General features: G+C 41.2%; 1 protein-coding gene across 4 annotated transcripts in view; it reads left to right on the forward strand.

Moving 5' to 3' along the window:
• KCNQ1 (potassium voltage-gated channel subfamily Q member 1) overlaps window positions 1-25,120 on the forward strand; it is a 345,282-nt gene that overhangs the window by 62,842 nt on the left and 257,320 nt on the right. For all 4 annotated transcript variants that reach the window (XM_071559495.1, XM_071559496.1, XM_071559497.1 and 1 more), the window contains exon 3: window positions 24,231-24,357. In XM_071559495.1, coding sequence (XP_071415596.1) covers window positions 24,231-24,357 — 127 coding nt within the window. The remainder of the gene's footprint in view (window positions 1-24,230; window positions 24,358-25,120) is intronic.

Below are 25,120 nucleotides of genomic sequence, written 5' to 3' on the forward strand. Positions count from 1 at the left end.
ATATATATATATGTAAACAGACTAGTGCAACCCACTTCCCCAACACCATAAGAGGAAAAAAAAAAAAAAAACAACAAAACCCAGCAGGTTTTCCTCCGGGAGAAAAGGTTATACTTAAGTGTCCTTGTCACAGCCCGCTGGCTGCAGAGTGAGTTTCAGTCCCTCTCCAGCGAAACAGACGAGCAGTGGGCTTTCAGATGGACTCAGTCTCTTTCCCTTGTGTTCCCCGTCCAAGAAGCAGAAAAGGTACGAGCGACCAGCAGCAAATCCAAGGCAGGTAGCAGCACGGCAGGAAAAAGTAATCCGAAGTAGGCAGCGGCAAGACAGCCAGGGAAAACCCCAGCAGTAACCAGCAGGGCAGCCTGCCTCCTTGGAGCCCCCACTCCCCCGTTCCGCCGAGCCAAGACTGAGGAGAATATCCAAAAAAAAACCAAAAGAGACAAACCTGCCCCCACCCCAGCGATCACAGTTAACTACTTCTTTTGTCAACCGCTGGCCTGGGCAGTTAAGTGGCAGGGGAGAGAATTTACATAATAATCCCAAACTACAACATTATCCACCCCTAAATTCTCTTCCATGCCGATACTCTACATTAAACTTAAATTTTCTTTCAAATAATTAAGTGTTTACAAATACAGTAATATGAGTCGTTTACCCAGAGATAAGTTCCCCTTGAGGTACACATCGTGTCTCTCCATCTTCCTGCATCACCCACCAGGTGGAACCAGATCCTTGAGCAAAGACAACCCCACGAATGGGTTTGCCTTTGCCTGAGGCAGGGTTGATCCAGACTGTTTTCCCTAGCATACCTCTCAGGTGTATTACAGGGACTTTGTCTCCATCTACAGTGTGAAGGGGTTCTGATTGGGCAGGGCCGGCTCGATTGACAGAGCCTCTAGTGTTGACTAGCCATGTAGCCTTTGCTAAGTGTTGATCCCAGTGTTTGAAAGTCCCTCCACCCAACGCCTTCAAAGTGGTTTTCAACAGTCCATTACACCGCTCAACTTTCCCGGCAGCTGGTGCATGGTAGGGGATATGATACACCCACTCAATGCCATGTTCTCTCGCCCAGGTAGCAACTAAGCTGTTTTTGAAATGAGTTCCATTATCTGACTCAATTCGTTCTGGGGTGCCATGTCGCCACAGCACTTGTTTTTCCAGGCCTAGGATGGTGTTCCGAGCAGTGGCGTGAGGCACTGGGTGTGTCTCCAGCCACCCTGTGGTTGCTTCCACCATGGTGAGCACATAGCGCTTGCCTTGGCGGGTCTGTGGCAGTGTGATGTAGTCAACCTGCCAGGCCTCCCCGTACTTATACTTATCCCAGCGTCCACCATACCACAGGGGCTTCACTCTCTTAGCCTGCTTAATGGCAGCACATGTCTCACAGTCGTGGATAACCTGAGAGATAATGTCCATGGTTAAATCCACCCCTCGGTCTCGTGCCCATTTATAAGTGGCATCTCTGCCCTGATGGCCCGAGGCATCATGGGCCCATCGAGCCAAGAACAGCTCTCCCTTGTGCTGCCAGTCCAGATCTGTCTGTGATACTTTCACTTGCGCAGCTCGGTCTGCCTGTTGGTTGTTGAGATGTTCCTCATTGGCCCGATTTTTGGGCACGTGTGCGTCTACGTGGCGGACTCTCACAATCAGCTTCTCTACTCGGGTGGCAATATCTTGCCATATATCGGCAGCCCAGATGGGTTTCCCTCTGCGTTTCCAATTGGTTTTCTTCCATCGGTCTAACCATCCCCAGAGAGCATTGGCCACCATCCATGAGTCGGTGTAGAGGTAAAGCTTTGGCCATTTCTCTCGTTCAGCAATGTCCAGGGCCAACTGCACGGCTTTAAGCTCTGCAAACTGACTCGACCCACCTTCTCCTTCAGTAGCTTCTGCAACTTGTCGTGTGGGACTCCATACAGCTGCTTTCCATTTGCGATTAGTCCCTACGATGCGACAGGAGCCATCGGTGAAGAGGGCGTAGCGTATTTCCTCTTTTGGCAATTGACTGTATGGTGGAGCTTCTTCCGCACGTGTCACCTGCTCTTCCTCTTCATCTGCTAGACCAAAATTTTCACCTTCAGGCCAGTTTGTGATGATTTCCAGGATCCCAGGGCGATTTGATTTTCCTATACGGGCGCGCTGCGTAATCAGGGCAATCCACTTGCTCCAGGTAGCATCAGTGGCGTGATGTGTAGAGGCAGCCTGTCCTGACAACATCCACTTCAGCACTGGTAGTCGAGGTGCCAGAAACAGCTGTGCTTCTGTGCCAATCACCTCTGAGGCGGCTTGGACTCCTTCATAGGCGGCTAGGATCTCTTTCTCTGTGGGGGTATAGTTGGCTTCAGATCCTCTGTAGCCTCGGCTCCAGAATCCAAGTGGTCGGCCTCGAGTCTCACCAGGCACCTTCTGCCAAAGGCTCCAAGACAGGCCATTATTCCCGGCGGCGGAGTAGAGCATGTTCTGTACGTCTGGTCCTGTCCTGACTGGTCCAAGGGCTACAGCCTGAGCAATCTCATGCTTGATCTGGTCAAAGGCTTGTTGCTGCTCAGGGCCCCAGTGGAAATCATTCTTCTTACGGGTTACCAAGTAGAGAGGGCTTACGATCTGACTGTATGCTGGGATATGCATCCTCCAGAACCCTATGGCACCCAGGAAGGCTTGTGTTTCCTTTTTGCTGGTAGGTGGAGACATTGCTGTGATCTTATTGATGACTTCTGTTGGAATCTGACGGCGTCCATCCTGCCACTTCACTCCCAGGAACTGGATCTCTTGGGCTGGTCCCTTAACCTTACTCCGTTTGATGGCAAAGCCAGCTCCCAAAAGGATCTGGATGATTTTCTCTCCTTTCTGAAAAACCTCTTCTGCTGTGTCCCCCCACACAATGATGTCATCAATGTATTGCAGGTGTTCTGGAGCCTCACCCTTCTCCAGTGCAGTCTGGATCAGTCCATGACAGATGGTGGGACTGTGTTTCCACCCCTGGGGTAGTCGGTTCCAGGTGTACTGCACGCCCCTCCAGGTGAAAGCAAACTGTGGCCTGCACTCTGGTGCCAGAGGAATGGAGAAGAACGCATTAGCAATGTCAATAGTGGCATACCACTTTGCTGCCCTGGACTCCAGTTCATACTGGAGCTCCAGCATGTCCGGCACAGCGGCACTCAGCGGTGGGGTAACTTCATTCAAGCCACGATAGTCCACAGTCAATCTCCACTCTCCATCAGACTTATGCACAGGCCAGATGGGGCTGTTGAAGGGTGAGTGGGTTTTGCTGACCACCCCTTGGCTCTCCAGTTCACGGATCATCTTATGGATGGGGATCACAGCATCACGGTTCGTTCGGTATTGCCGACGGTGCACTGTCGTGGTGGCAATTGGCACTTGCTGTTCCTCAACTTTCAACAGTCCAACAGCAGAAGGACTTTCTGAGAGACCTGGCAATGAGTTCAATTGTTCAATCCCTTCTGTCTGTACAGTGGCTATTCCAAAAGCCCATCTATGCCCCTTTGGGTCCTTAAAATATCCATTCCTGAGGTAGTCAATGCCCAGGATACATGGGGCGGCTGGACCAGTCACAATGGGGTGTTTCTGCCAATCTCTCCCTGTCAAGCTCACTTCAGCTTCTAGCACAGTCAACTCTTGAGATCCCCCTGTCACCCCAGAAATAGAAATAGTTTCTGAGCCCACATGTCCTGATGGCATTAATGTGCATTGAGCGCCAGTATCAACCAAAGCCTTATACTTTTGTGGGTCTGATGTACCAGGCCATCGAATCCACACAGTCCAATAGACACGGTTGTCCCGTGCCTCTACCTGGCTAGAGGCAGGGCCCCTCTAACACTGATCCTGGTCATAGCGGTCAGAACCTTTTCTCGATGAGTACACCTGGGAGGTGCCCTCCTGTGGGTCAGATTCTTGCCCGTGGGAAACTGGGACTGCACTTACTCTCACTGACCTTCTTCCATTCTCCTTCAGTTCTTGTACTCGGGCTGCAAGGGCACGGGTGGGTTTCCCATCCCACCGTCCCATGTCTTCTCCATGTTTGGCCAGGAAGTACCACATCTCAGTTCGTGAGGTCTGTCCACTTCCTCTGGCTGGGGGGCGTCTGGCTCTGACTTCAGAGGTTCTCATTCGCACTGGTGCCACTTGGAGACTTTCCCTAATTTCCTCTCTGATCGCTTTTACCTCTGCAGGCAGCGTCTTGAGACTCTCAACCAATGTCTCTACAGCAGAAATACGGGCCTGCATTGGGCTGTGGGTCATGCTTTCATATATCCGGAGCTTATTTGCTACTGCGCCCACTGTTTCATGGTTCTCTTCCCTATACATGGATGCCAGGAAATCGGTGTATTCAGCTGGCCCCGAGCGTGAAAGGTCCCACCACATATGTGGTGTGCATCTGACCTTGTCAGGGTCATTATTGGCTTGCCCACCTCTTCCAAAAAGCACGTCCATCATTGCCATCTCCCTCAGACGTAAAATTCCTTCTTCCATCGTCTTCCAAGTCTTCCTAATATGATGTTCCTGCAGGATTTCTCTATAAACAAACTTCTCTCTTATACTCGTTAGAAGTCGTGCCCAGAGGGAAAGGGGCTTTGATTCCCTCACGAACACCTGTTCAATAGCCACGTCCTGGGCCAGAGCCCCCAAAAACCTGGCTTCAGCACCATCCAGTTGTAAGGTTTCACCCATAAGGTCCCAAACTCGGATCAACCAAGTCAGGATGGGCTCACCCGGGTGTCGAGCAATGTCTTTCCGCAAACTACGGAGATTATCAAATGACAATGACTCAGTGATAATCTCAGGCTCTGGGTCTGCTTGCTGTGGAGGTGCAGCAGCCCCCTCATCGTCTGCTGGATGGTCTAATTTGGTCTTATATTTCCTTTTCTGAATAGGGGCAACTTCCATAGGCTTGGCCTGTCCTCCTGGTTTAGCCTCATCCTTTTCTCCCTTCACTGTGGCATCAGGGGTTTTATTCTCTCGCTTTTCCCCCTTCACTGGGCTAGGTTTCTGAATGCATTCTGGAAAAACCCTGGCCCTACCTTCAAACATTCTGTAAGCTGCAGGGATACAACCCTGCAGAAAAACCATAAAGAGCAAGATATCTCTGGCATCCAGGGAGAATTTAAACATCTCAAAAGCTGTTGTAGCAGACTTGAATGGGGAATGGACAAAGGGTTGGGAGAAGAGATTCCCCTTTGTTCCTTCCCAAGGGTCCGTACTATTATCACTGAATCCCCAGAGGTAGCAGCTTAGGTTGCGGCAGGAAAACAGCCTGGAGAGCACCACCCACATGACATCCAAAGGCATCGAATTCATGGCACCATAAATCCAGAGTAAGAACTCAATAATAATTGCGGCTATTTGGGTTTTGCTCATTGATTTGTTGATAAGACTTAAACCTGCCGCTCCTTTTGGCATGAATTTGTACCAACAAAAAGCCAATATATTATACAGGATGGTCCTGATGAACTCTAAGCTCAAGACCCACATGGTGCCACAAAATAGCAGTTATCCTTCTTTGTTTACAAGCCCCACACGTTGGGCGCCAAGAAATGTCTCGGTTTGAGGGGAAAAACCAAAATGTTTTACCCACAAGCAGGGGAGGGGCCTCCTCCACAATAATCACACCACTCTTTATCAAATTTAAGAAAAGGAATTTTAATACAAGAAGGATAACTGCTATATATATATATATATATATGTAAACAGACTAGTGCAACCCACTTCCCCAACACCATAAGAGGAAAAAAAAAAAAAAAACAACAAAACCCAGCAGGTTTTCCTCCGGGAGAAAAGGTTATACTTAAGTGTCCTTGTCACAGCCCGCTGGCTGCAGAGTGAGTTTCAGTCCCTCTCCAGCGAAACAGACGAGCAGTGGGCTTTCAGATGGACTCAGTCTCTTTCCCTTGTGTTCCCCGTCCAAGAAGCAGAAAAGGTACGAGCGACCAGCAGCAAATCCAAGGCAGGTAGCAGCACGGCAGGAAAAAGTAATCCGAAGTAGGCAGCGGCAAGACAGCCAGGGAAAACCCCAGCAGTAACCAGCAGGGCAGCCTGCCTCCTTGGAGCCCCCACTCCCCCGTTCCGCCGAGCCAAGACTGAGGAGAATATCCAAAAAAAAACCAAAAGAGACAAACCTGCCCCCACCCCAGCGATCACAGTTAACTACTTCTTTTGTCAACCGCTGGCCTGGGCAGTTAAGTGGCAGGGGAGAGAATTTACATAATAATCCCAAACTACAACAGTTCTTCAGAACTCTTTAGTGTGGGCTAAACTAAGCAGTAGTAGTTAAACAAATATGACACAGTCAAGGCAAGTGCTTTGATCAAGTATTGTTGATAAATGTACTGTTGTGGAAAGCTTTAAATAACATGTTTTATTTCTGTCTTGCTATAGTATGTGGCATTAGATGAATTAAAGCAGGTGGATTCTAAAGGTTAGATACATATTTTAGAAATTGGTAATTAATCAAGAATTATAGTAGTGCAATGTGCATGTCTTTCAGTAAGTGCATTTAAAAACACATTTGGCAAAAATTACATAATTTAGGTACATAACCAAACCGCTAATTTAAGTATAAGGTTCAGAGAATTTATGACTTTCTCTAACCTTTGAAGATATATTGAACCTAGCTACTGTTTGGATAGAGATTTCTGCTTTTGGTAGTGTTTATAGTGTCTCAAACACCTGTACATTGCAACTTTCTGGAGGGGAGTATCAAAGACTTCAGCTACAAGAGCCTTATATTGCGTGTTGTCCTCCTAGTATTTATGAGATGCTGTCATGTTGCCTGCTGTTTCTTTTGCAGTTGTAGGCTCTGCAGTGGTTATGATTCAAAACAATGTGCCTTTTTGACAGAGAAAGGTGTAACTGTTGATTTTAAACAGGGAGAGACCTTTGCTGTCATATAAATATGTTAAGGAGTTTTCTTGTGCCAAAAACTTAGAGCTATGATCTGCTAGATACAAACTACTTGATGATTTGGCATAAAAAGCAATGAGTTCTCTGCAGCAGATTTTAAATATGCATTGCATCACAAAACCTAATGCCTACAAATGAAGAGTCTCTCCCTGTATTCTTTAGGTGTTCAACAATGGAATAACATAAACGATGAAAAGGGACTGTAAGATTCTGAGTTGCACTGTGGTGATTCTGTCTGAAAAAGAAATCTTTTGGCCTTATCTGTGAGATGGTTTCTGTTGAATTTAATATCGATGGAGCCAAAAATTCACCTTCCCATCCCCCAGGTGTGATTTGTTCCCATAAGAGGTTGGGAGAGAGTCATCTGCAGTGGCTCCTTTGCTGCTGCAGTTGTTCATACTCTGAATCATTGGTTTAAACTTTAGTTGGTCTCAGATTAAATTAATACAGTAGCATGAGAGTTTTATGGCCTACTGAAGAGCTGGCATGCACCAACTTTTATCCAGGCTGTTGGACCTTGCAGAAAATCACTACATTTACCTCACTGTGGTATGGCAAAGCTCTTTCCTGGTTTGAGTAGATTTTTTTGTTTGTACTTCATAGCTGTCAGAAACCTGAGTGCTACTTTTGCCTGAATTTCAAGTATGAGCACGTGCCATCTAACCTGAGGCCGAGATGCCAAAGTTAGGGCCTCAGTGTGTTTCTGGAGATACCCCTCTCCTGCACAGATTTATGGATGGAGACATGGGTTTTCCAGCTAAGAGCAGAAAGTGAGGTGGGATGAATACAGGTCTAATTGTATTTCTGAAATGAAATACAAGTTTCTAAAATCTTTTAAAAGCATGGCTGAATCTTCCTGTTAGAGGTGAAGAAGTGTAAGTTGACATATGTCTTGTCACCATCATCTCTCTATCAGTTTATGCTTAAAAGAATCCAGCTTTCTTTACAGGTGTGCAAATTTGCTCCTAGTGTTTACATCACTTTGGAAGATAGGATAGGGACTGCTAAACCATTGAAACACTTTGAAGTGAAGTAAAGACTTTGTGTCAGGAAATAATGCTTATTTATAGCTGTTGTGTACCTATGTCAACCAAAAATACTGTGCTTTGTAATGCACTCCCCCAGTTTCAGGGTTCCAAATGTCCTCAGGACAGCTTAATAAACTTGTTTGTTTTTCTGACTTAAATGGAGTCCTTGTGCTTTCAAAACATGATGAAGCCAACAGATTTGATACCTCATTCTCATTTGTTGGATGCAGTTGTATTTTATTAAAAATACACAATTCTGTACTGCAATTGCAGTATGATGTCTGTGTTGTACACTTTGAAAGAATGGTAGGGGTGGTTGTGATATAATGTCCAAATACCATTTCTTCATGTGATTTTTCTAGCAAAATTGCTTTAAAACAAGAACAAAAAAATAGTTTTTTTATTTTTGTGGAGTTTAAGTGCCATGATCATCTCTGGAAAGACTAGCATTCTTTGGAGCTTAAGTGAAACCCCCCCCCCTCCCCCCCCCAAAAAAAAAAAATAGGAAGCCAGCTTGATGGTCTCCTTTCAGCAGTGGTGTACTCAGGTTCATTGAAAGCCTTTTTTAGCAGATACAGACTGACTGCTTTCCTGTCTTTATTGCTTTGCATTTTATCAGAGCTTCAAGGATCTTTAGTCTCAAGCATCTATAATCCTTTGCTATGGCAGGACTGTGAGGTAGCTACCTGAGTGTAACGAACAAACTCGCCATGAAGTGGAAATTGCCATGTAGATAAGGTCTAGGGAAATTTGTTTTAAATGAAGAAAGCAATAAGATGTAATCTCCCAGGAGATCTGAAAGGAAATCTGATTGCACTGGCTGATTTATAGAGGAAACACTTATCCTACATATCACCATATGATCATTGTGGCTGTAACTGCAGCACTGGGAAAAAAAGATGTGTAAATATTCATTGTCGATAAAACCTTTATGTGCCTGCAAGTTCTTCACTACAGCTCTGTCCGTCTGCAGAGGCCATAGGGTGGTTGTTATGTTGATTGGTTAAACTGCTTAAATGTTCCTCTTGGAGTGTCCAGCACTAGAGACTGTCTCTACTTCTTGCTGTGGACATTTTCTTTACTTGTAGTTTAAAACAGAAAACATGTCTGGTCCTGTTCTTCAGTATAGTGCAAAGGAAAGTGTTGGTAGAGGTATGGCAGGCAGCCTGAGATTTTGAAGTTTCTTTCCCCCTCAGCTCACCCTGGAGGAGGAGCAATGGCTGCCCCCTCATCTGTGATTCTTTTGTTACTGTAACTCCTTGCTTAACCCTTAAGGCAGGTTAGTACCTTCACCACTTTCTGATACCTGAGTTGGGGACACAAAAAGCGCTCTGCAAAATGTGTCTGGTGATGCTGACAGGCAAGGTCTGTGTAAAAGGAAAGCAAGGAGGGCGCAAGCTGCTTTCTCTGTACTACTCTAGGCTGAGGATGCCCTTATTGTTATATCTGGATGTGCTGTTTCAGCATGGCAATGTTACATTATATATACAAAATATGAGTGGCTACATATGTCAGATTAAAAAGCAAACAGGCTAGAGTGTGTCCTCTGATGTGTATTTAAAGCTCACTGACATCAGCAGGAGCTGCGTACATCGAAGGCAAATTCAGCCGGTGCAATACGTGGAGAAGTGTTCCTTAAGCCAAAGCAGCAGAGACTGCACGTCATACATTTCAGTGAACATCACTTGTAACTGTCTTTATATATACTCTCCTTACATTGTATATCTAACCTTAGTGATTAGCGCCTGTTAGGTATAAATGTGGTGACAAGCTGTACCTTTCTGCAGTTGCTTAAGAGTTACAAATAGGCATGACTGAGTAGTTGAAGGACATTGAATTAAACGTGCTTGAATTAATAGGGTAATGATTGGTGCTGCTCAGAGCTATAAAATAAACACTAACTAGAGCTCTGTGCTATGTGGCAATCAGATTGAGCTGGGGGGTTGCTGGAAGTATTCTGAAATGACTCAACTTTGTGTTGAGAGAGATAATCCTAAGAAAGCTCTCTATGTAGACTCCTGGTGCAGTTAACGTTTTAAAGCCCCCTTTGGCTTGTTGTTATGACTTCAAAGATACTCTAAAGCCTTTGTTAAATCGATCATTAGCTCTGCAGTGTTATAATTAGACATTTGAACTTGGCTGCATTCAAAAAGAAAATGCAAGAATGAAAATCCTAACCAGTGCTCTTTCTCTGCAGCTCATCAGAATGGTCAGAGAAGGATTAAAGTTCCACAGGAGTTAAAAAGCAATGGGGATTGAAGGCATTAACCAGCCTTACAGGAAGGATAGGGAGCCATTAATCCACAAAGTTTTTCTTTGAAAGTATGGAGTGAGAATAATGACAGGAACCTGAAATGGGTTACTGCTGGAGATTTAAATTTAAGGTCATAAACCATTTTGATGGGAATGTTGTACTGGAAGCATGAGTTGGGGAAGCCTTAAGTTTCCAGCCCAGCATTTGAACATGGTACACCCATCAGTTGTGTGCTGCCACTGTGAGGTGACTTTAAACAATAGCAATGAGCCCAAGCAGTGCTGGGAAGATTGAGTGTTCAAAGCTGTAGTTAAAGTTTATGAAGTCTGGGGCTGGGAGAAGCTCAGTCCTAGGTCTCCCACTTTCTTTCCTCAGTCTCTCCTAATGGAGTCGAGACAACAGCTGGTAGCTACTATAAGCCCGGCTGCAGAGTGGATGGGAAAAACTGTCTCCATAGTAACAGAGCAGGCATTGCATGTGCTGCTCCTGCTCGATCTGGGGAGTAGCTGGCTAAAGACATCTGGTCGGTGTAGCCAATTCTCAGGGGAAATTAGCTCATTTCATCTGATAGTAACCACAGAAACTTTTGAACTGGTTTAATAGTATGATGCTGAACATGAGATAGAACCAACTGGTTCAGCTGTTTCAAAAGTCAAAGATTATCTAACTGCTTTAAGATAAATATTTTTGCAAGGAAGACTATTGCTTGTGCTCATTACCCCCCACCCTCTGCTCTTGGGCATGATGATGTTTCTGTCTAGGATGAGGTGATTCTTCAGTGTAAGGGTGGGTTTTAGGAATTTAAAGATAGTTTTCTCTTTCTAAATATTTATTTCTTTTGCTTTCAAGAGCTCTTTTCATTATACAGTGAACTTTCTAAGACTTTCATCTTAGTGAAGCTCTTTATAGTGTGAGATAATGTCTGTGTTAACATAGTATGGCTTGTGCTCTAGAAAGTTCACTCACTGCCCCCTAAATCTTGAGTTAATTAGCTCCTAACTGTTTTCAAAAGAAATATTCTGAACAGTTGTTATATGGTTACAAATAAATCTCAAAATAACTGGTGAATATGTGTCAAAGTCTTGAGATGTTTAGCATCAATGTAATAAATTACAGATCATAATTTTGTGTACAATACAGGAAAATTCCCAATTCATTTTTGTAGAATGAATTCTGCAACCAATATGCAGACAGTATTATGAGGATCTGGTGGTTGGATATGCTGTTGTTTTTTTCCTGTTTATCATAAAATTTATCATCTTATACTATCTGTGTTATGTTCAGAAACTTGGAGGAAATTGAAGAATAGAAACTTTTTTGTCCCTTTCCATATTAGTGCATCGTTGTGTATTTTTTGTATGCCAATAAATGAATGTAGTGGATGATAGCTTTTCTGGAATAATAATGCATGCAGAAAATTGTCTTTTAAGAGGCCCAGATGAAATATCCTAAATGCGTGGGGTGCACAAATAAATGCTTGATCTTCCACTAGCCTTCACTGACTACTGATACCTATTCCTGGTTAGAAATATTTGAACTCTGTGGGTTATTGTGACCATCATGAACTAGAAAATGAAATTGTGTGGGTAGGCCTGAACTGTGTCTTGCTTTATGGAAGACCAGCAGAGCTGTCGGTCTTTGAGAAGCCCTACCCACATTTTCTGTTTGAGTGTGTGGGGTTGAATATAAGCAGTGTGTTCAGCAGTAAATGATCATGTGGAGAATAAGAGTTTCTAGCTGCCATGGTTCTTAGGAAACAGCAGGGAGATCTGAAGGTCTTAGCAGAAATCTTGTAAGAAATGCTTATAATAAACAAAAGGGCCTGAGCTTCCTAAACCAAGTTAGACAAATACAGCAGATGTTTGAGGGCCCCAGGTGGGTTATGGTGGGTTATATAAAGGTTAATAAACCAGATGAGCTGCAATCAGTTAATGAAAGAAGTTTAATCAATCTGAGTTGATCCAAGACGTGACTACCTGATGAATGTATTATTGCTTTGCTTTCTCTGCTGAGCTCACGGTCTCGTGAACCAAGAGTTATGGCTCTCTGTGGAGGTAAACCATAGAAACTAGGTGTCAGATATTTTTCTCCCAAAAAGCTTTTCTTTCCTTTGCAGAAACAGTCATGTAACAATGTGAAGTGGCATGTGGGTGAATGGTGATAACGAGGACATGAAGGAAGTCTTTTCTGTTTCAATCTTGAATTCATATTGAGTTTCATGACAAATGAACTGTCCTTGAAACTAAAAAATAAATCTCTTGGTCCAGTTGATTAAAATTTGTTTCTGAAAGTGTTTGCATTTAGTCATTCATTTTTTGGTAAGCATAGGCTACAGCAATCAATAAGAAAAATTCCACTTAATCAGAGAAAAATGATATTATTATAGAAAGACTCAGGGTGCTAGGGTGCTTTGGGGGTCTTAAGGTAAGTGTTGTTTGTGTTTTGTTTGTTTGTTTTTATGAAACTGAATGGCTTTGTTTGAAATTTGCAATACATCTTCCAGAAGCTGGATGTTGATAAAAATTAGGAAATATCAGTGAGCGTGATTATTAACATGAATTTTTTTCTCTCACGGTATAGAGAGGGTATTTCTGTTCTGCCGGGCTCCTTATTTTCACAATATTTTCAGGAAGTTTAAATCTCTTCTGACATGCCTGGCCTTCTCATCCGTCCAGAGCAACTAGTGGATTTGAGAGTTTTGAGAGGGAAGCTGGAAATAGGCAAGGTAATCACATGGACCTCTCTAGGGAGACTAGCACAAAAATAGAAACCCTTCATAAACATCTCTCTCAAGTGAGAACTGATGGTAAATTTCCTCTGCTTTTTTATACAATTGCTCCAAGCTGAGTTCAAAGCAGTTCTTCTAGGCTGAGTTTTTTTTCCAGCTTTTAGCTGTCTATTAGTTAGGTATTATAAGCCAGTCACACAGGCTTTCCCTTCATGAAAGAGCATAGTTGATTATATCTTAAGGTGCTTGGGACACTTGAGATGGATTTCCCATTGTATGTCCGTGTTTCTCTGCATTAACTATAGAAAAAGACATGTATTTTTATCCTATTCAAGTACTTGGAGTTTTCATTCTCCATAGAGTCATTTTCTAACAAGGCAGTTAATAATAATTTAGTTAATAATCACTATTAATATTAATGTTGTTTATATAATTGTTTTGTAGTTTGGTACATGCTTGAAAATACATCACATGTGGTCACAGAGTTTTTTAGCAGTTTAGTTGGTGTTTGGAATAGGTACAATTGCATTTCTGATGCCTAGCTACATGCTGGCTTTTGTTTGTTTTCTCCTTTCAAGAAGCATCTGGTTAGGTGCTTCGATATATGTAGTGTAAGAGTGGTATCTGTTCAACAGATAGGTTCAGCTGTGCTTATTTGGTACAACTAGCTTCAAGGGTCATCCCATTGCCTTGGATGGGGATATTCAAGAACAAAGGGTTAGAGAATGAAGAGGTGTCAGAAATCAGCTCTGTCTGATGTAGCGTGGGCATCTTAGTGTTAAAGCCTCAAGCTGAAGTCTAATCCAAATGAAACAAAATGTCAGAAGTATTCTTCCTGCCAAAACTCTGAATAGCTTCTTTTATCATTGAGTCCTATGATTGTGTTGGCTTGCAGGCAGTTGCACAATGTGCTGAGCAGCAGTAAGAGGCACAGCCTGAGCAAAGGAGGAGCTTCTCTGCTCTCTAAGAGGAATAAGTACTTCAGTGGGGTCCCTTTGAGTCTGAGTTCTGGCTGAATTATCTTTGTATTTATTTTAACAGTAAAACAAGTTGAAGGGTGAATCAAACACCCTGCTTTAAAGAGTAAAAAGAACTACAGAACATGAAGTTAAAAGAAACTCCTTGGAAATTAAGGGTTCCAAAAGTAGTCTTTAATTGCTGCCAAAACTAATGTGGCTGGAATTTCAGTGAAAAACATCAGTGCAGTAGCCATTTAGTATATAAATAACTCTAGTCTGCAATGGATTCCTGCTCCCCAAGTTTATTCACTCTATTCTCCATGTTAAAAAAAAATGAATCCATGTTTAACTCTATGCTTAATATTGAAACAGTCCCACATGCTACGAGTCACACAGTGATAACTGCTTGGCATTGTGCTGAGAACTGATTGCTTATTCTACAGCCATCATTGTTTACTATCTTTATAAAGCTAAAAAGTAGTTGAATTTAGTGGAGAATTCTCACAGCCTGCAAATAATTTACAAGATGTTTAAAAGGAGGGCTTTATAGTGTTTTTCAGAGTAATTTAGCACCCAAGATGAACACACATCTTGTCTTTATAGCATGAAATATTCATTACTGTTTCTCAAAGCTGTGAAACCACAGATAGTATTACCAGAGACTTTCTACCATTTTTTGAGCACACTAAAGTATGCTGTTTAAATAGACATAATGTTTCTGGCTTTAACAGTGTGCCATTTGGGACAAGTTAATATGGTTTATGATAAGAGAATTCTCTGATGTAACATGATAGGTCCAGATTTCTAATGTGGAAAGCTTTATTGATGGGCTTATTAAAAATGTGCATTCATGTCATCAGCTTTGGAATCCCAAGTGCAATAGCTTATAAATATTCAAATATCCAGTTATGGGGCGCAGCTTTACCATACTTTTATTTCTAATAGGTTTCCTTTAGCCATCCAGCTGATAAGAAAATTCACATTGTACACAAAGCAGTCCTCTGTGAGCTTTTCTGGTATCATGTAATTGTTTTTTGTGAATATCCCATCTAAAATAATGGGATCTTTCGAGGTTTAAGCAGGACAGACACACTAAAACCAACCTTTTAAAAGAATGAGTATTAAAAACTGCAGAGAACGTAAAAAGAGAAGGCTAAAACATTGGTTGACCTTTTGACATTAAAAAACCCCCAAAACACAATCAAAAAAGTTTTGTAATTATTGACAGAATTCATCTAACTGTGGAATAAGACTGACATTTGCTTTATTACATAGGGTGTTGGTAAAAATTCTTTGGAAATTGGGTGTTTACAAAGATGTATTCAGTTTAATTACTGATTAAAGCAGCAATAAATCTTAGATCAAAGAGAAAGGCCTAGGAAACTCAGCTATTCCTGGGAAAAAATCCTTCCATGAATCACCTGGGAGTACAGTTCACATAAAGAGCAGATATGCCTCATGCTTTAGAAAAATGATCACATTAAGTAATGCAATAATATGAAGTTCTGCTCTACTGCTACCAGTTGGATGATATTCATGGCCCAGTGTTTCAGCACAGAAAAGGCTCATCTGTGTCTAAACCATGCTCCCTGTGGCCAATTCTTTAAGTTGCAATTGCTTCTTCCTCTTCAAGTATCCATCTAAAGAGAGGATTCTTCTGGTTGAATTACTTTAGCTTGCTTCATCAGCTGTGTGCTAGCCTGTGTATTGTTGCAGAATCTTTAGTTTATTCTGATATGTCCTAGGCATTGCTTTTACAATGTCCCTCCTTTTCCAAAGAGTTTTGGAGTACAGTGTTACTGAATTCTGCCAAATATCAGTTGTGTGTGGGTTTTTTGTTTTGTTTTGATTTTTTCTTCCCCCCCCCGCCTTTTTTTTTTAAATTCATATAATGTCCATTAGTTTCCTGAAATATTTGATGTCTTGAAGCTCAGACCAGCTGCCACTGAGAAGGCCATGGCATTTTAAAGTATTTTTTGGTTCCAGCAATGAATAGTGCACTTGTCCTTTATTTGTAAAAGGAGCAGAGGAAAGGTGATAGTGAGTGAAGGGAGTTTCATAGGGCTGGAATTCTCCTTTCGTAACTTTGAATTCTGCAAAGAGCTGCCTCTGCACCGCTTATTTATGTTGGACCCCAAACTGATAGAAACATGAATTCAAGTAAAAATATAAGTCTTTGCATGTAATGGTAGCTTGGTTAATGGGGTATGCAACTTCAGAGAGATCTGGATTATATCTTCATTTTTGCAAATGTAGGTTTAGTTTGGTCCCTTTGGAACACTATCAAAGCTCTAGGGAGAGTTTGCATAGAGTTAATCATGTGCTTTGGTTGGTACAAATTAAGTTCCCATTTTGGTATGCTCTAATCCTGGTGCACTGAATGATAGCCACAACTGTTTAGTGCTCGCTAATTGAAATGGGTGCAGGAAATTGGCACCAGAAGGAAGCTACTTGCTTTCAGTATGTGAAGTATATTTGCCACTTAGCTGAAAATGCTGACTTTGTTGCCTTCAGTTACATTTATTTTTGCATGTCAAATAATTTTGCTCTCCTCCTTCACAAACTTTCGAGGCAGCTGTAAAATGCTGACTGAACGAACTGTGTACATACGGCATCAGAGAGGTTTTTTATTAGCTTAAACTAGCACATGTGTTTTCCTGTGAGGAGTATTAAGTGCCTGGACTACAGGTTTAGTGTGTGACTGTTTTTGCAGCTGTGTGGAAGAGCATGATGCGTATTCCCTGGAGCAGGCCTGGGAGGGAGCTCAAGTATGTTGAGGCAAAAGCAGGTTGTGTTTATGGGAATGTCAAACAGAAATATGGCACTTGAACTCTTATCAACACTGAGCCTGATACTGGTAACTGAGTGGCTGTCACCCAGGTGTGTGAAAGGAATGCCCTGCCTCTAACAGTGCAGGATTGTGTTTCAGAGCTTGATGGCTTTATACTAGAACTCCGCCCTGCCAGTCTGGGGGAAAAAAGTTTTCTTTTTTCCCATTGCTATCTGTAGGGAATTGAAGCCAGTGTTAATCCACTTAAAATTTAGTTCTTGTTAAAACTATTATTGAAGAGTGTGGTCATTGCTGAGGCCAGAAATCTTTCTTTTGGAGGATGAATTTTGAAAACATGCTGATTCTAGAAAAAAGAAGATATCATGAGTATATGTAGAATTACTAATGTCCTGCTTTTGGTGACCTCTCACTCTTCTGGAAATGTCATACTTGTGGAACACATATTGCATCCCAGAGAGTCCCATAGACCTGAAAACCATGAAATGGAGCAGGAAGACTAGAGCTGAGAATCATGAAGCAAGGCTATTTAGCACCCACTACCATTCTGTAACTCACTTCTTGCAGGGAGGCTCAGGCCTGCACAAGCAAGTTAAGAATACTCTGTATACTTCAGCATATTCTGTATCTTCTTTTGCAGGGATAAGTTGTTGAAAATAGCCCATAATAGCTCATGGGATTTGGATGTGAGGGACTCATGACATCACTGTGCATATCCAGACCATGTACAAGGGAATGAAGAGGGACATTGCTACAGCTCATGGGCATGTTTTCTCTGGATAGTGCCCTTAAGTTGAGAAATCTTTGGAAGGTCAGAATGTCGGTGGGCAAGGTTGAAATGTTGTATGTATGTGCAGTACTGTCAGATTATGGAGGCAGTTAAATGCCTCCCTGCCACCGGATCCCATCAGATCTCAGAAGCTCAGCAGGGTCAGCCCCAATTAGTACTTGGATGGGAGACCTCCTGGGAATACCGGGGGCTGTAGGTTCTAGTCCCGAGGACTTCACTGTCATTGTCCAAGCTTGCTCGGCCATGGCAGATGAACCTGAGGAGTTAAAGGATGGGGCCACTTCTGTGCACGCTGTGCCTCACCTAAAAATCCACTGCACAGGCTGGAAGGGCACACCCACGTGGGTAGAGCCCTTCCCAAATCTTCGTTCACAAAGCCAAGCCATACTGTCAGATTCAAAGAAGAGAGGTGCTCAAAGAGCTAGAAGAGCTGCAGGGTTCAGGTTTGCTGCAGGGTTCAGGTTTACTGCAGAGTGGAAATGTAGATATCCTTAGTCAATTGGTGATTGTACAGGGGGAGAAAAACAGCAAAAAAATGGAAAATTAATTTTATTAAAACTTATTTTCTTACACTCACTGTTCTGCAAGTTGCAGGAGACAAAAGTATGTTACCTTTATTTTTTACTTTATAATAAAAAAGTATTTCCTTTCATGTTTTAAACCTACAGATAATTCTGAATGTATACAACTTTTGTTTAGGAGCTCTGTACATTAGAAAGAAGAAAAAAGCCACTGAAATTTAAATATAAGATGAAAGCTGGCTTCAGTTTGTGTAAAATATGACTTTGTGGAAAAAACACCATTTTTTGTAATAAAATAAAAAGAGATGAAAAAGGAGGAAAAAGGAATATTCACAGAAAGGTTAAGTTGTTTTCCACTTTTTAAATCCACTGGAACAAAAAAATTTCTTCATCAATCCTTTTTCTAATTTCTGTTTTGAAATGTGTTGTTGCTTCCTGGATGCTATCACAATGTAGCTTACAACAACAACAAAATAATGCATTAATGTGTCTGAAACCACTAGATTTCAAGTGTTGCTGTTATCAAATTGTATAGCAGATGACCAGAACTTGACCATTACATCTCAAAAATGCCATCCACCTTTACACTTCCTTTTATAAATGCAAAGTCAATCTACTGCAGGTTAAGCTCTGCAGATTGTGGCCGGATTCTTCCTTTTGTGTGGCGCTGCTTACAGATGAGAGATACTGTGCAATATTTATTGTCTTTCAGAAAGGAGTAGCGTTGTAAAGGGATGGTCTGAGGTTATAGACAATATGGTTTGCTGGAGGACACAATAGCTTTTATTGCGCTGTCATTTATAGCTGGAAAACAAGAAGCTTGCAGTCTCTTCCTAAAGTCCTTCAATAAATTCTGTGTTAGCTGTGGAGCAAAGGAAGACTATGAACTGCTTGGCGTAGGACATGGTGGATATGAAATAGCTTTTTAAAAAAGGGGTGAGGATGCTTATTTGATAAAAAGCCTGCAACAGATACTTGACAAAATAAAAACACTCAGATAAGGAAAGTAACCACTGTGTAAGTAGTGTGTTTATGGAAAGGTCTCTGTAACATAAAAATACAGGCTGCTTGGCTTACACTGATTTTTTTTTTTAATAGTCAGAAGAAGTTTTTTCTACTCATTTTAGCCTATTGGGTATACAAATGAATGAGTTTACAGCTTTGTGAACTGTGTGTGTATGATTCATCTCAAGTGTAGGTGAATATTTCCTTTGAATTCAGTGAGACAGAAAATTAAGCATGTGCTGCACTGTGTAGAAGCCAGAGCATTTTTCACTTTGAAGGCGAGGATCCTGGATGAATTCCTTCTAGAGATCTCTATGAAGCCCTGAATAATAAACAAACAGGGGTGTAGGGATTCTTAATCATTTTTGCATCAGTGTTAGCATGTTGACACTTCCTTTCTCTTGCCAAATGCTTTGGATTTGAAGCCTAGTTCTTGAACATATTTTATGATGGGGGAGGACTCTACATTGAAATGAGTGCCATAAACCAAATATGCAAGCCCAGCTTAATTCACGTCTCTAAATTCCTGGTAGATATCATTAGCAACTGAATTCAAAAGCTAAAGAGAACTGTGTTTTATGAAGAGACTTGTGCAGGGGTGACGGTGTGGAAAGTTGATCTAACTCAGCCTTACTCTGTGACTGTGCCTTCATGTGCAAAGTTACACCACCGACATCTGAGGCTGTTTAAGACTAGTGGAAAAATTTCCTCTGCCAGCATTTGGATTTGGCTGAAATCTCCAGTGAGAAGAGAGCTAAAGAAAATCAATGAAAGGCTTTTTAAATGTACCTAAGGGAGTTAGGTGCCCAACTTCTATTGAAATTCAATAGAATTTACTTGCTTGGAGCCTTCAGAAAAATCTCAATCTAAAATTGCAGGCCCGATTCTTTAGTGGTCCCACTGCAATTGTTCTGTGCTCTCAACACCAATTATGGGAAAACTAAAAAGCTTCGGTACAATCAACTGTTCTAACTGTCTCCTAGTAAGCATCCCTGTTTTTCAGAGCATGAACACTTATGGAAACATTATTTCATCTTAATTAAAAACATTAATAAGAGAACTTTAATGATGTCCAGTACCTTCTTGGGATTAATTATCAGCCTCTGAAGATAGAAATGTAATATTGATACCATGTTTTTTTGCTTTCTGTTGCCTATTTAAGCATTTGGTGCCAAGTGTGCTAGAAAAAGAATTTAAGCAAATGATATTAAGCTTCTTGAAAGGAAATAAAACCAAGTGTTCTGGATTTAAACATTTTTTAAGAATTTAGCATTATTTGTCTTCTTTTGAAAAGATGTAATTTACAAGATCTGTGTAACTGAGGAAATTAAGTAGGGGGAGAAAAATCCCCAGTCCTTAATAGCGCTTCTAGGGCTTGCTGTTTCTCAGTAAGTGTTTGTATATACAAGAAACCATTCATCTTTTTGATCTGTACTTCATCAGGCTGGGACTTTTTTAGTATTTTTTTACGTGGTGCCTGTCTCCATCTGTTTGCCTAGGCTATCTGATTTTGCTGTGATGGCCCCCACAATGCCACCAGTAAGGCCTGGCATAGTGTGGAGGTTGTGGAGGTTGCGGATGCCACATGTGTCTTGAATGTGCAACCTAGACTCCAAAAAAGGCTGAGGAGAATGGAAGCAGAGAAAGTTCAGGGAGATGAGCATGGCCCTGGAAAGGATTAGTTCCTTCAATGGAGGACTTGGATAAGCAGAGAAGGAAGAGTGACACTGAGTCCCATTAAAGTGCTAAGAGCTTGTAGACAAAGATGTGAGCCAAGCTCAAAATAAAATAACAAAATATTCTTCACTCTCCTGTTGAGAGTCTGAGTCTTCCTGAGCATTTTGGGGCAGTAAATGCAGTCAGAAGTGCATCTTATAATGGTTACTGGGAAGCAGGAACCCTCAAAGGGTAAAATGGACCCTGTATGCCCGTAGTATGAATGTACATGACTGTCATATCTTAGAGGGCTGTTTATACAATATAAGTTTTTTATCTCAATGTTGTATTTCTGTTTTCACCTTTTAGAAAGGAGATCAAAATTAAGTTGCATAGGGTTGAATGGCTCCTTGCACAGTGCGGTTCTTACGTGTATGTAATTTTAACCAAGAAAACCTCTTCACTGAGCTTTAATTACCATGCTCTCTAGTGTTTAGCAGACAGTTAGTACCCTCTAAATTTTATAATATATTTTCTATTAGAAATGTTGCTTTGTTTTTTGTTTCACGTATTCTGTACATGTGCTCTGTCTGCTCAGCACTTCATCTTTCTGTTTTCATGTATCAGCGTTTTGAAGGCCTGTTTCAGTCTACCTGATCCAAAGCAAGAAGCACAAAGATTTTTACAGTGCTCTCAGTTGGTAAGTTGTAAGTGAGCAATTAGGAGATTATACTGAAGAAACAGTGGACCAAATTCTGCAGTGCAACTCAGATTTGCTGAAATTCTCATGTTTGAGGCATTGCTGCTCAATTAGCCCTGATTGCCACCAGCATAAGTGAACTAAGGATCAGGTTGGCATCCCCTTCTAGCACATGTAAATTTCATGTTAAACCATTAATCAGGAAAATACAGGCAATATTTTGTTAGTTAAGGAAGGCATAATTTTCTAGTGTGCTTTTTTTCTTGTCTGCAAGTTTCTGGCCACTAATGTATATGTGTACAGACAGAAGTGTGTCAGCCTCTCCCATCCCCAGGAGACTACTTATTAGATTTATACAACACAAGATATTTAAAACACTTTTTTCTGTCACACAGCCATGGGCAGGGGAGGGGGAATTTGCCAGTTGCTAATGGATACCTGGCGTTCTTGTGTATGACCATGAAGAACAGCTTGTGCACTTTCACCCTCGATGTTCCCTGAATAGCTTGGGTCTCATTTAGGTCAATAAGCCTTTATCAAAACGTCAGGAGTGAAAAATGTGTCTTGGTGTAAGCCGACTGGTCATTCCCTCCAGTCACCGGAGTCTATAGGACAATCAATGTTCTCTAAGCTTGTCTGCGTGTCATGCAAAGAGCTGGATGACAGTAACCATTGACTGCGTGTCTGTTGCATTGTCTTTGGGACAGCCCTCATTTGCATACTTGTTGGTGTGCCTGTTAGCCAATGAACCATGGAGGGCCTTTAAAACAGATATGCACAACTCTGATGCAAATTTCCTATGCAGAGAATACGTGCTTTTTTAAAGTACAATCCAGGCTTTCACTTTCTACCTTCATGCTATAAAACTGAAACTGTGATCCTGACAAGGCTGCAGTGCCCGGTCAGAGTGTCGTTTGTGGTTCCATTGTGCTAAAACATTAACTTTTCTCTGGGTTTTTCTTTGCATACCAAGGTAATTATTTTCGTTTGTTCTTTCATGTTTAGTAATTGATTTTGGTGATATCTGAACATTATTATCTATGCTATCACATTTGATGTGAAGCCATACATCCATTCCTCACATGAGTTATTTTGAGTGAAAGACAGTTTTTGCTCCATGTATGGTTGGTATTGCCTTTTGTTAAGCGCGTTTCCTCCATGGTAGTGGTGAAAGGAGATGTACTAGACTTCTGCATACAGAAGAGCACTTGGATATTAGGGTTTATTGACCACATCTGGGAAAGGAATACAATCACTTGAGCAGAAAAGATTGCCTCTGGTACTCTGTTTTCTGTGACAGTTTGACAGCACCTCATGTCAAACAGAGCTCATAATTTTGCCATTCACTGGCAATTCATAAATGACATTCGACTGGACAAAGGGAGAGCTTCATTGCATTTGAAGCTTCTGTCATAAGACTCGGGGTTTCCTTAAAGGATCTCCTGCAGATACGGTTTTGTAAAATTTATGTTGTTCGTTATGACTTTGTTATTGAAAAATTTAATAATAGTCCAATTTTAAGAAAACCCAAAAACAACAACAACAAAAAAAACCACCAAAAAGATGAAGGGTTCTGTTGGATCCTTTCAGAAGGAAGTTGTAGAAGAAATTTTTGACTGCGTCAAACAGTCTGAGCTTCATATATATTGCAACAAATAATCTGGATAGTTTCATGATATCTTAAAAATCTAACTTGAGTGACTATAAACAATGCTGATAGATTTTCTATTGTATCTGACAGCTTGTGTAGGTTATGAGATTGTCAAAACTAAGGGAAAGAATCCTGGCTCATGTTCTACTTATGTTTTAGAAGTGTCACAGAGGTGAACTTCAACAAATTCGTGCTCTGTGATGAACAGGGTTTTTATGCTGTCAGGATGTTTTAAAGCCACAAAAATATTATAGTGAAGTCAACTGATGCATAACACTTTTCCCACTACTTTTGCTGTATACAAGCATATTATTTTGCTCACTATTCGGGGCAATGTCTCCTGCATTTTTGAAGCTGATCATATGATTCCCTTTTATCTTGACGGGGCTAGGGTTATGTCCTGGTTATTTCAGTTAAATTCGAAAATAATCGTAGGTACCATCTTGAGTCCTGTTTGAAAAAGTGTTATCCAAAACAGCAGTGAACCATGCAGAAATGTGAGGGGGCTTAATAAGATGCTCAGCAGCATGTTTTCTCTCTGCAGTTGCTCTTTGTATGAAATCATACTTTGAGAAAAGCAGATCGTTCTCTTAATCTCTGTTAATGTATGGAACTCGGCTATATTGAGATTCGTTTCTTAGTTGTATTCTTTCTTTATGCCATGTGTTGTGTGTTTTCAATTACAAGCCTCTTACCATTTTAGTAAGTAGATTTTTGTTGCTGGGTCTAAGAGATGTGACTAGTTATTAACCAAGTTGGCTGATAGGAAGTATTGCAGCTCCCTGATCCTCAAGAAAACCATCCATGTGAGATTAAAGGAAGACTGAAAAAAATATAAATAAGAAGGAGGTTAAGCTGATCTGGTAAATGGAATGTGAAGCACATCTCTTCCTAAGATGAAATAAGCTAGCAAAATGCTTATCTTTATATATGGACTGTACTTGGGTTTTTTGGCCCAGTCAGAAACCTTTTTTTTAATTAGACCAATTAAATTGCACAGAATTGTTTTCAGTTTTAGTGCAGGTAGACAAGTCAAACTGCATGCGATCACAGTATTTCAATTTGCTCTTAATACTTTCTTTCTTTACTCTTAAAGTTGGAATAGTTGACGTATTTGTCACCTTTCTAATTTTGCATTTTATTTAGCACTTGCTAATACATTATGAAAAGAGATGAAAGACATAAGCACAGTAGAGAATTAACCTAGTTCCCTGGTTTTTTTTTATTTTTAGGAAATTGTGTTAGTCGTATTCTTTGGAACGGAATATGTGGTTCGGCTATGGTCAGCAGGATGTCGCAGTAAATATGTTGGAATATGGGGAAGGCTTCGTTTTGCTAGGAAGCCTATTTCAATCATTGGTGAGTATGCACAGCTTGCAACATTGACATAAACAATAAGTAAAACTTGCCCTAAAAGTTTTTGAAGTCAGATTTCGTCAGTGGTGGAAACCAAGTTAGAGCGAGAGCTCTTGTCATTAGCAGAAATGTAGATCTGAATTTTCTTTCAGGAATTTATGGCATTATCATTTGAGAACAAATGTAGTTTGCTTTGTTTTTTTTTCCAGAAGAGCAGAGTGTTTTCCTTTCACAAGTGATCTGAAGCTTTGCCAGGGATAAGTATTGGGCCTAGTCCTGTCTTCTGTGACATCAGCATCCCAGACACTCTGCAATAGCTACAACTGTATTTTTTGAAAGATTCTGAACACTCTTTCCCCCCAACCCCATCAGCTGTTTGAGTAATTTATTATGAGTTTATTTTTCACTCTAATTGAGCTATTTACTGCATAGTGGAGCACAATAGATGCGCTGTAGTTGCATTATGTATCAGTAGAATTAAAATTTGTTTTTCAGTGATGCATTTGGAGCTGAACACTTGACTTCCCTTCATACTCACTTCAGTAGGCTTCCTAAAATTACTTCAGAGTTCTTGGAAATTACTTTCCTATATTCCATATATGCCACAAACTAATTTTTTTAGAATGCTTGTCATTCATGTAACAGTTTCCCTGAAAGAAATATAATAATCCAAAATTAATCTGTTTTTTGTTAGCCAATATTGAGAGAACTATGTAAAGCCCCTTGCCCTGAAGTACTTAAAATATAAATGGACTACATAAACCAG

Source organism: Pithys albifrons, chromosome 6, assembly GCF_047495875.1.
Source record: "Pithys albifrons albifrons isolate INPA30051 chromosome 6, PitAlb_v1, whole genome shotgun sequence".
Lineage (NCBI taxonomy): Eukaryota > Metazoa > Chordata > Aves > Passeriformes > Thamnophilidae > Pithys > Pithys albifrons.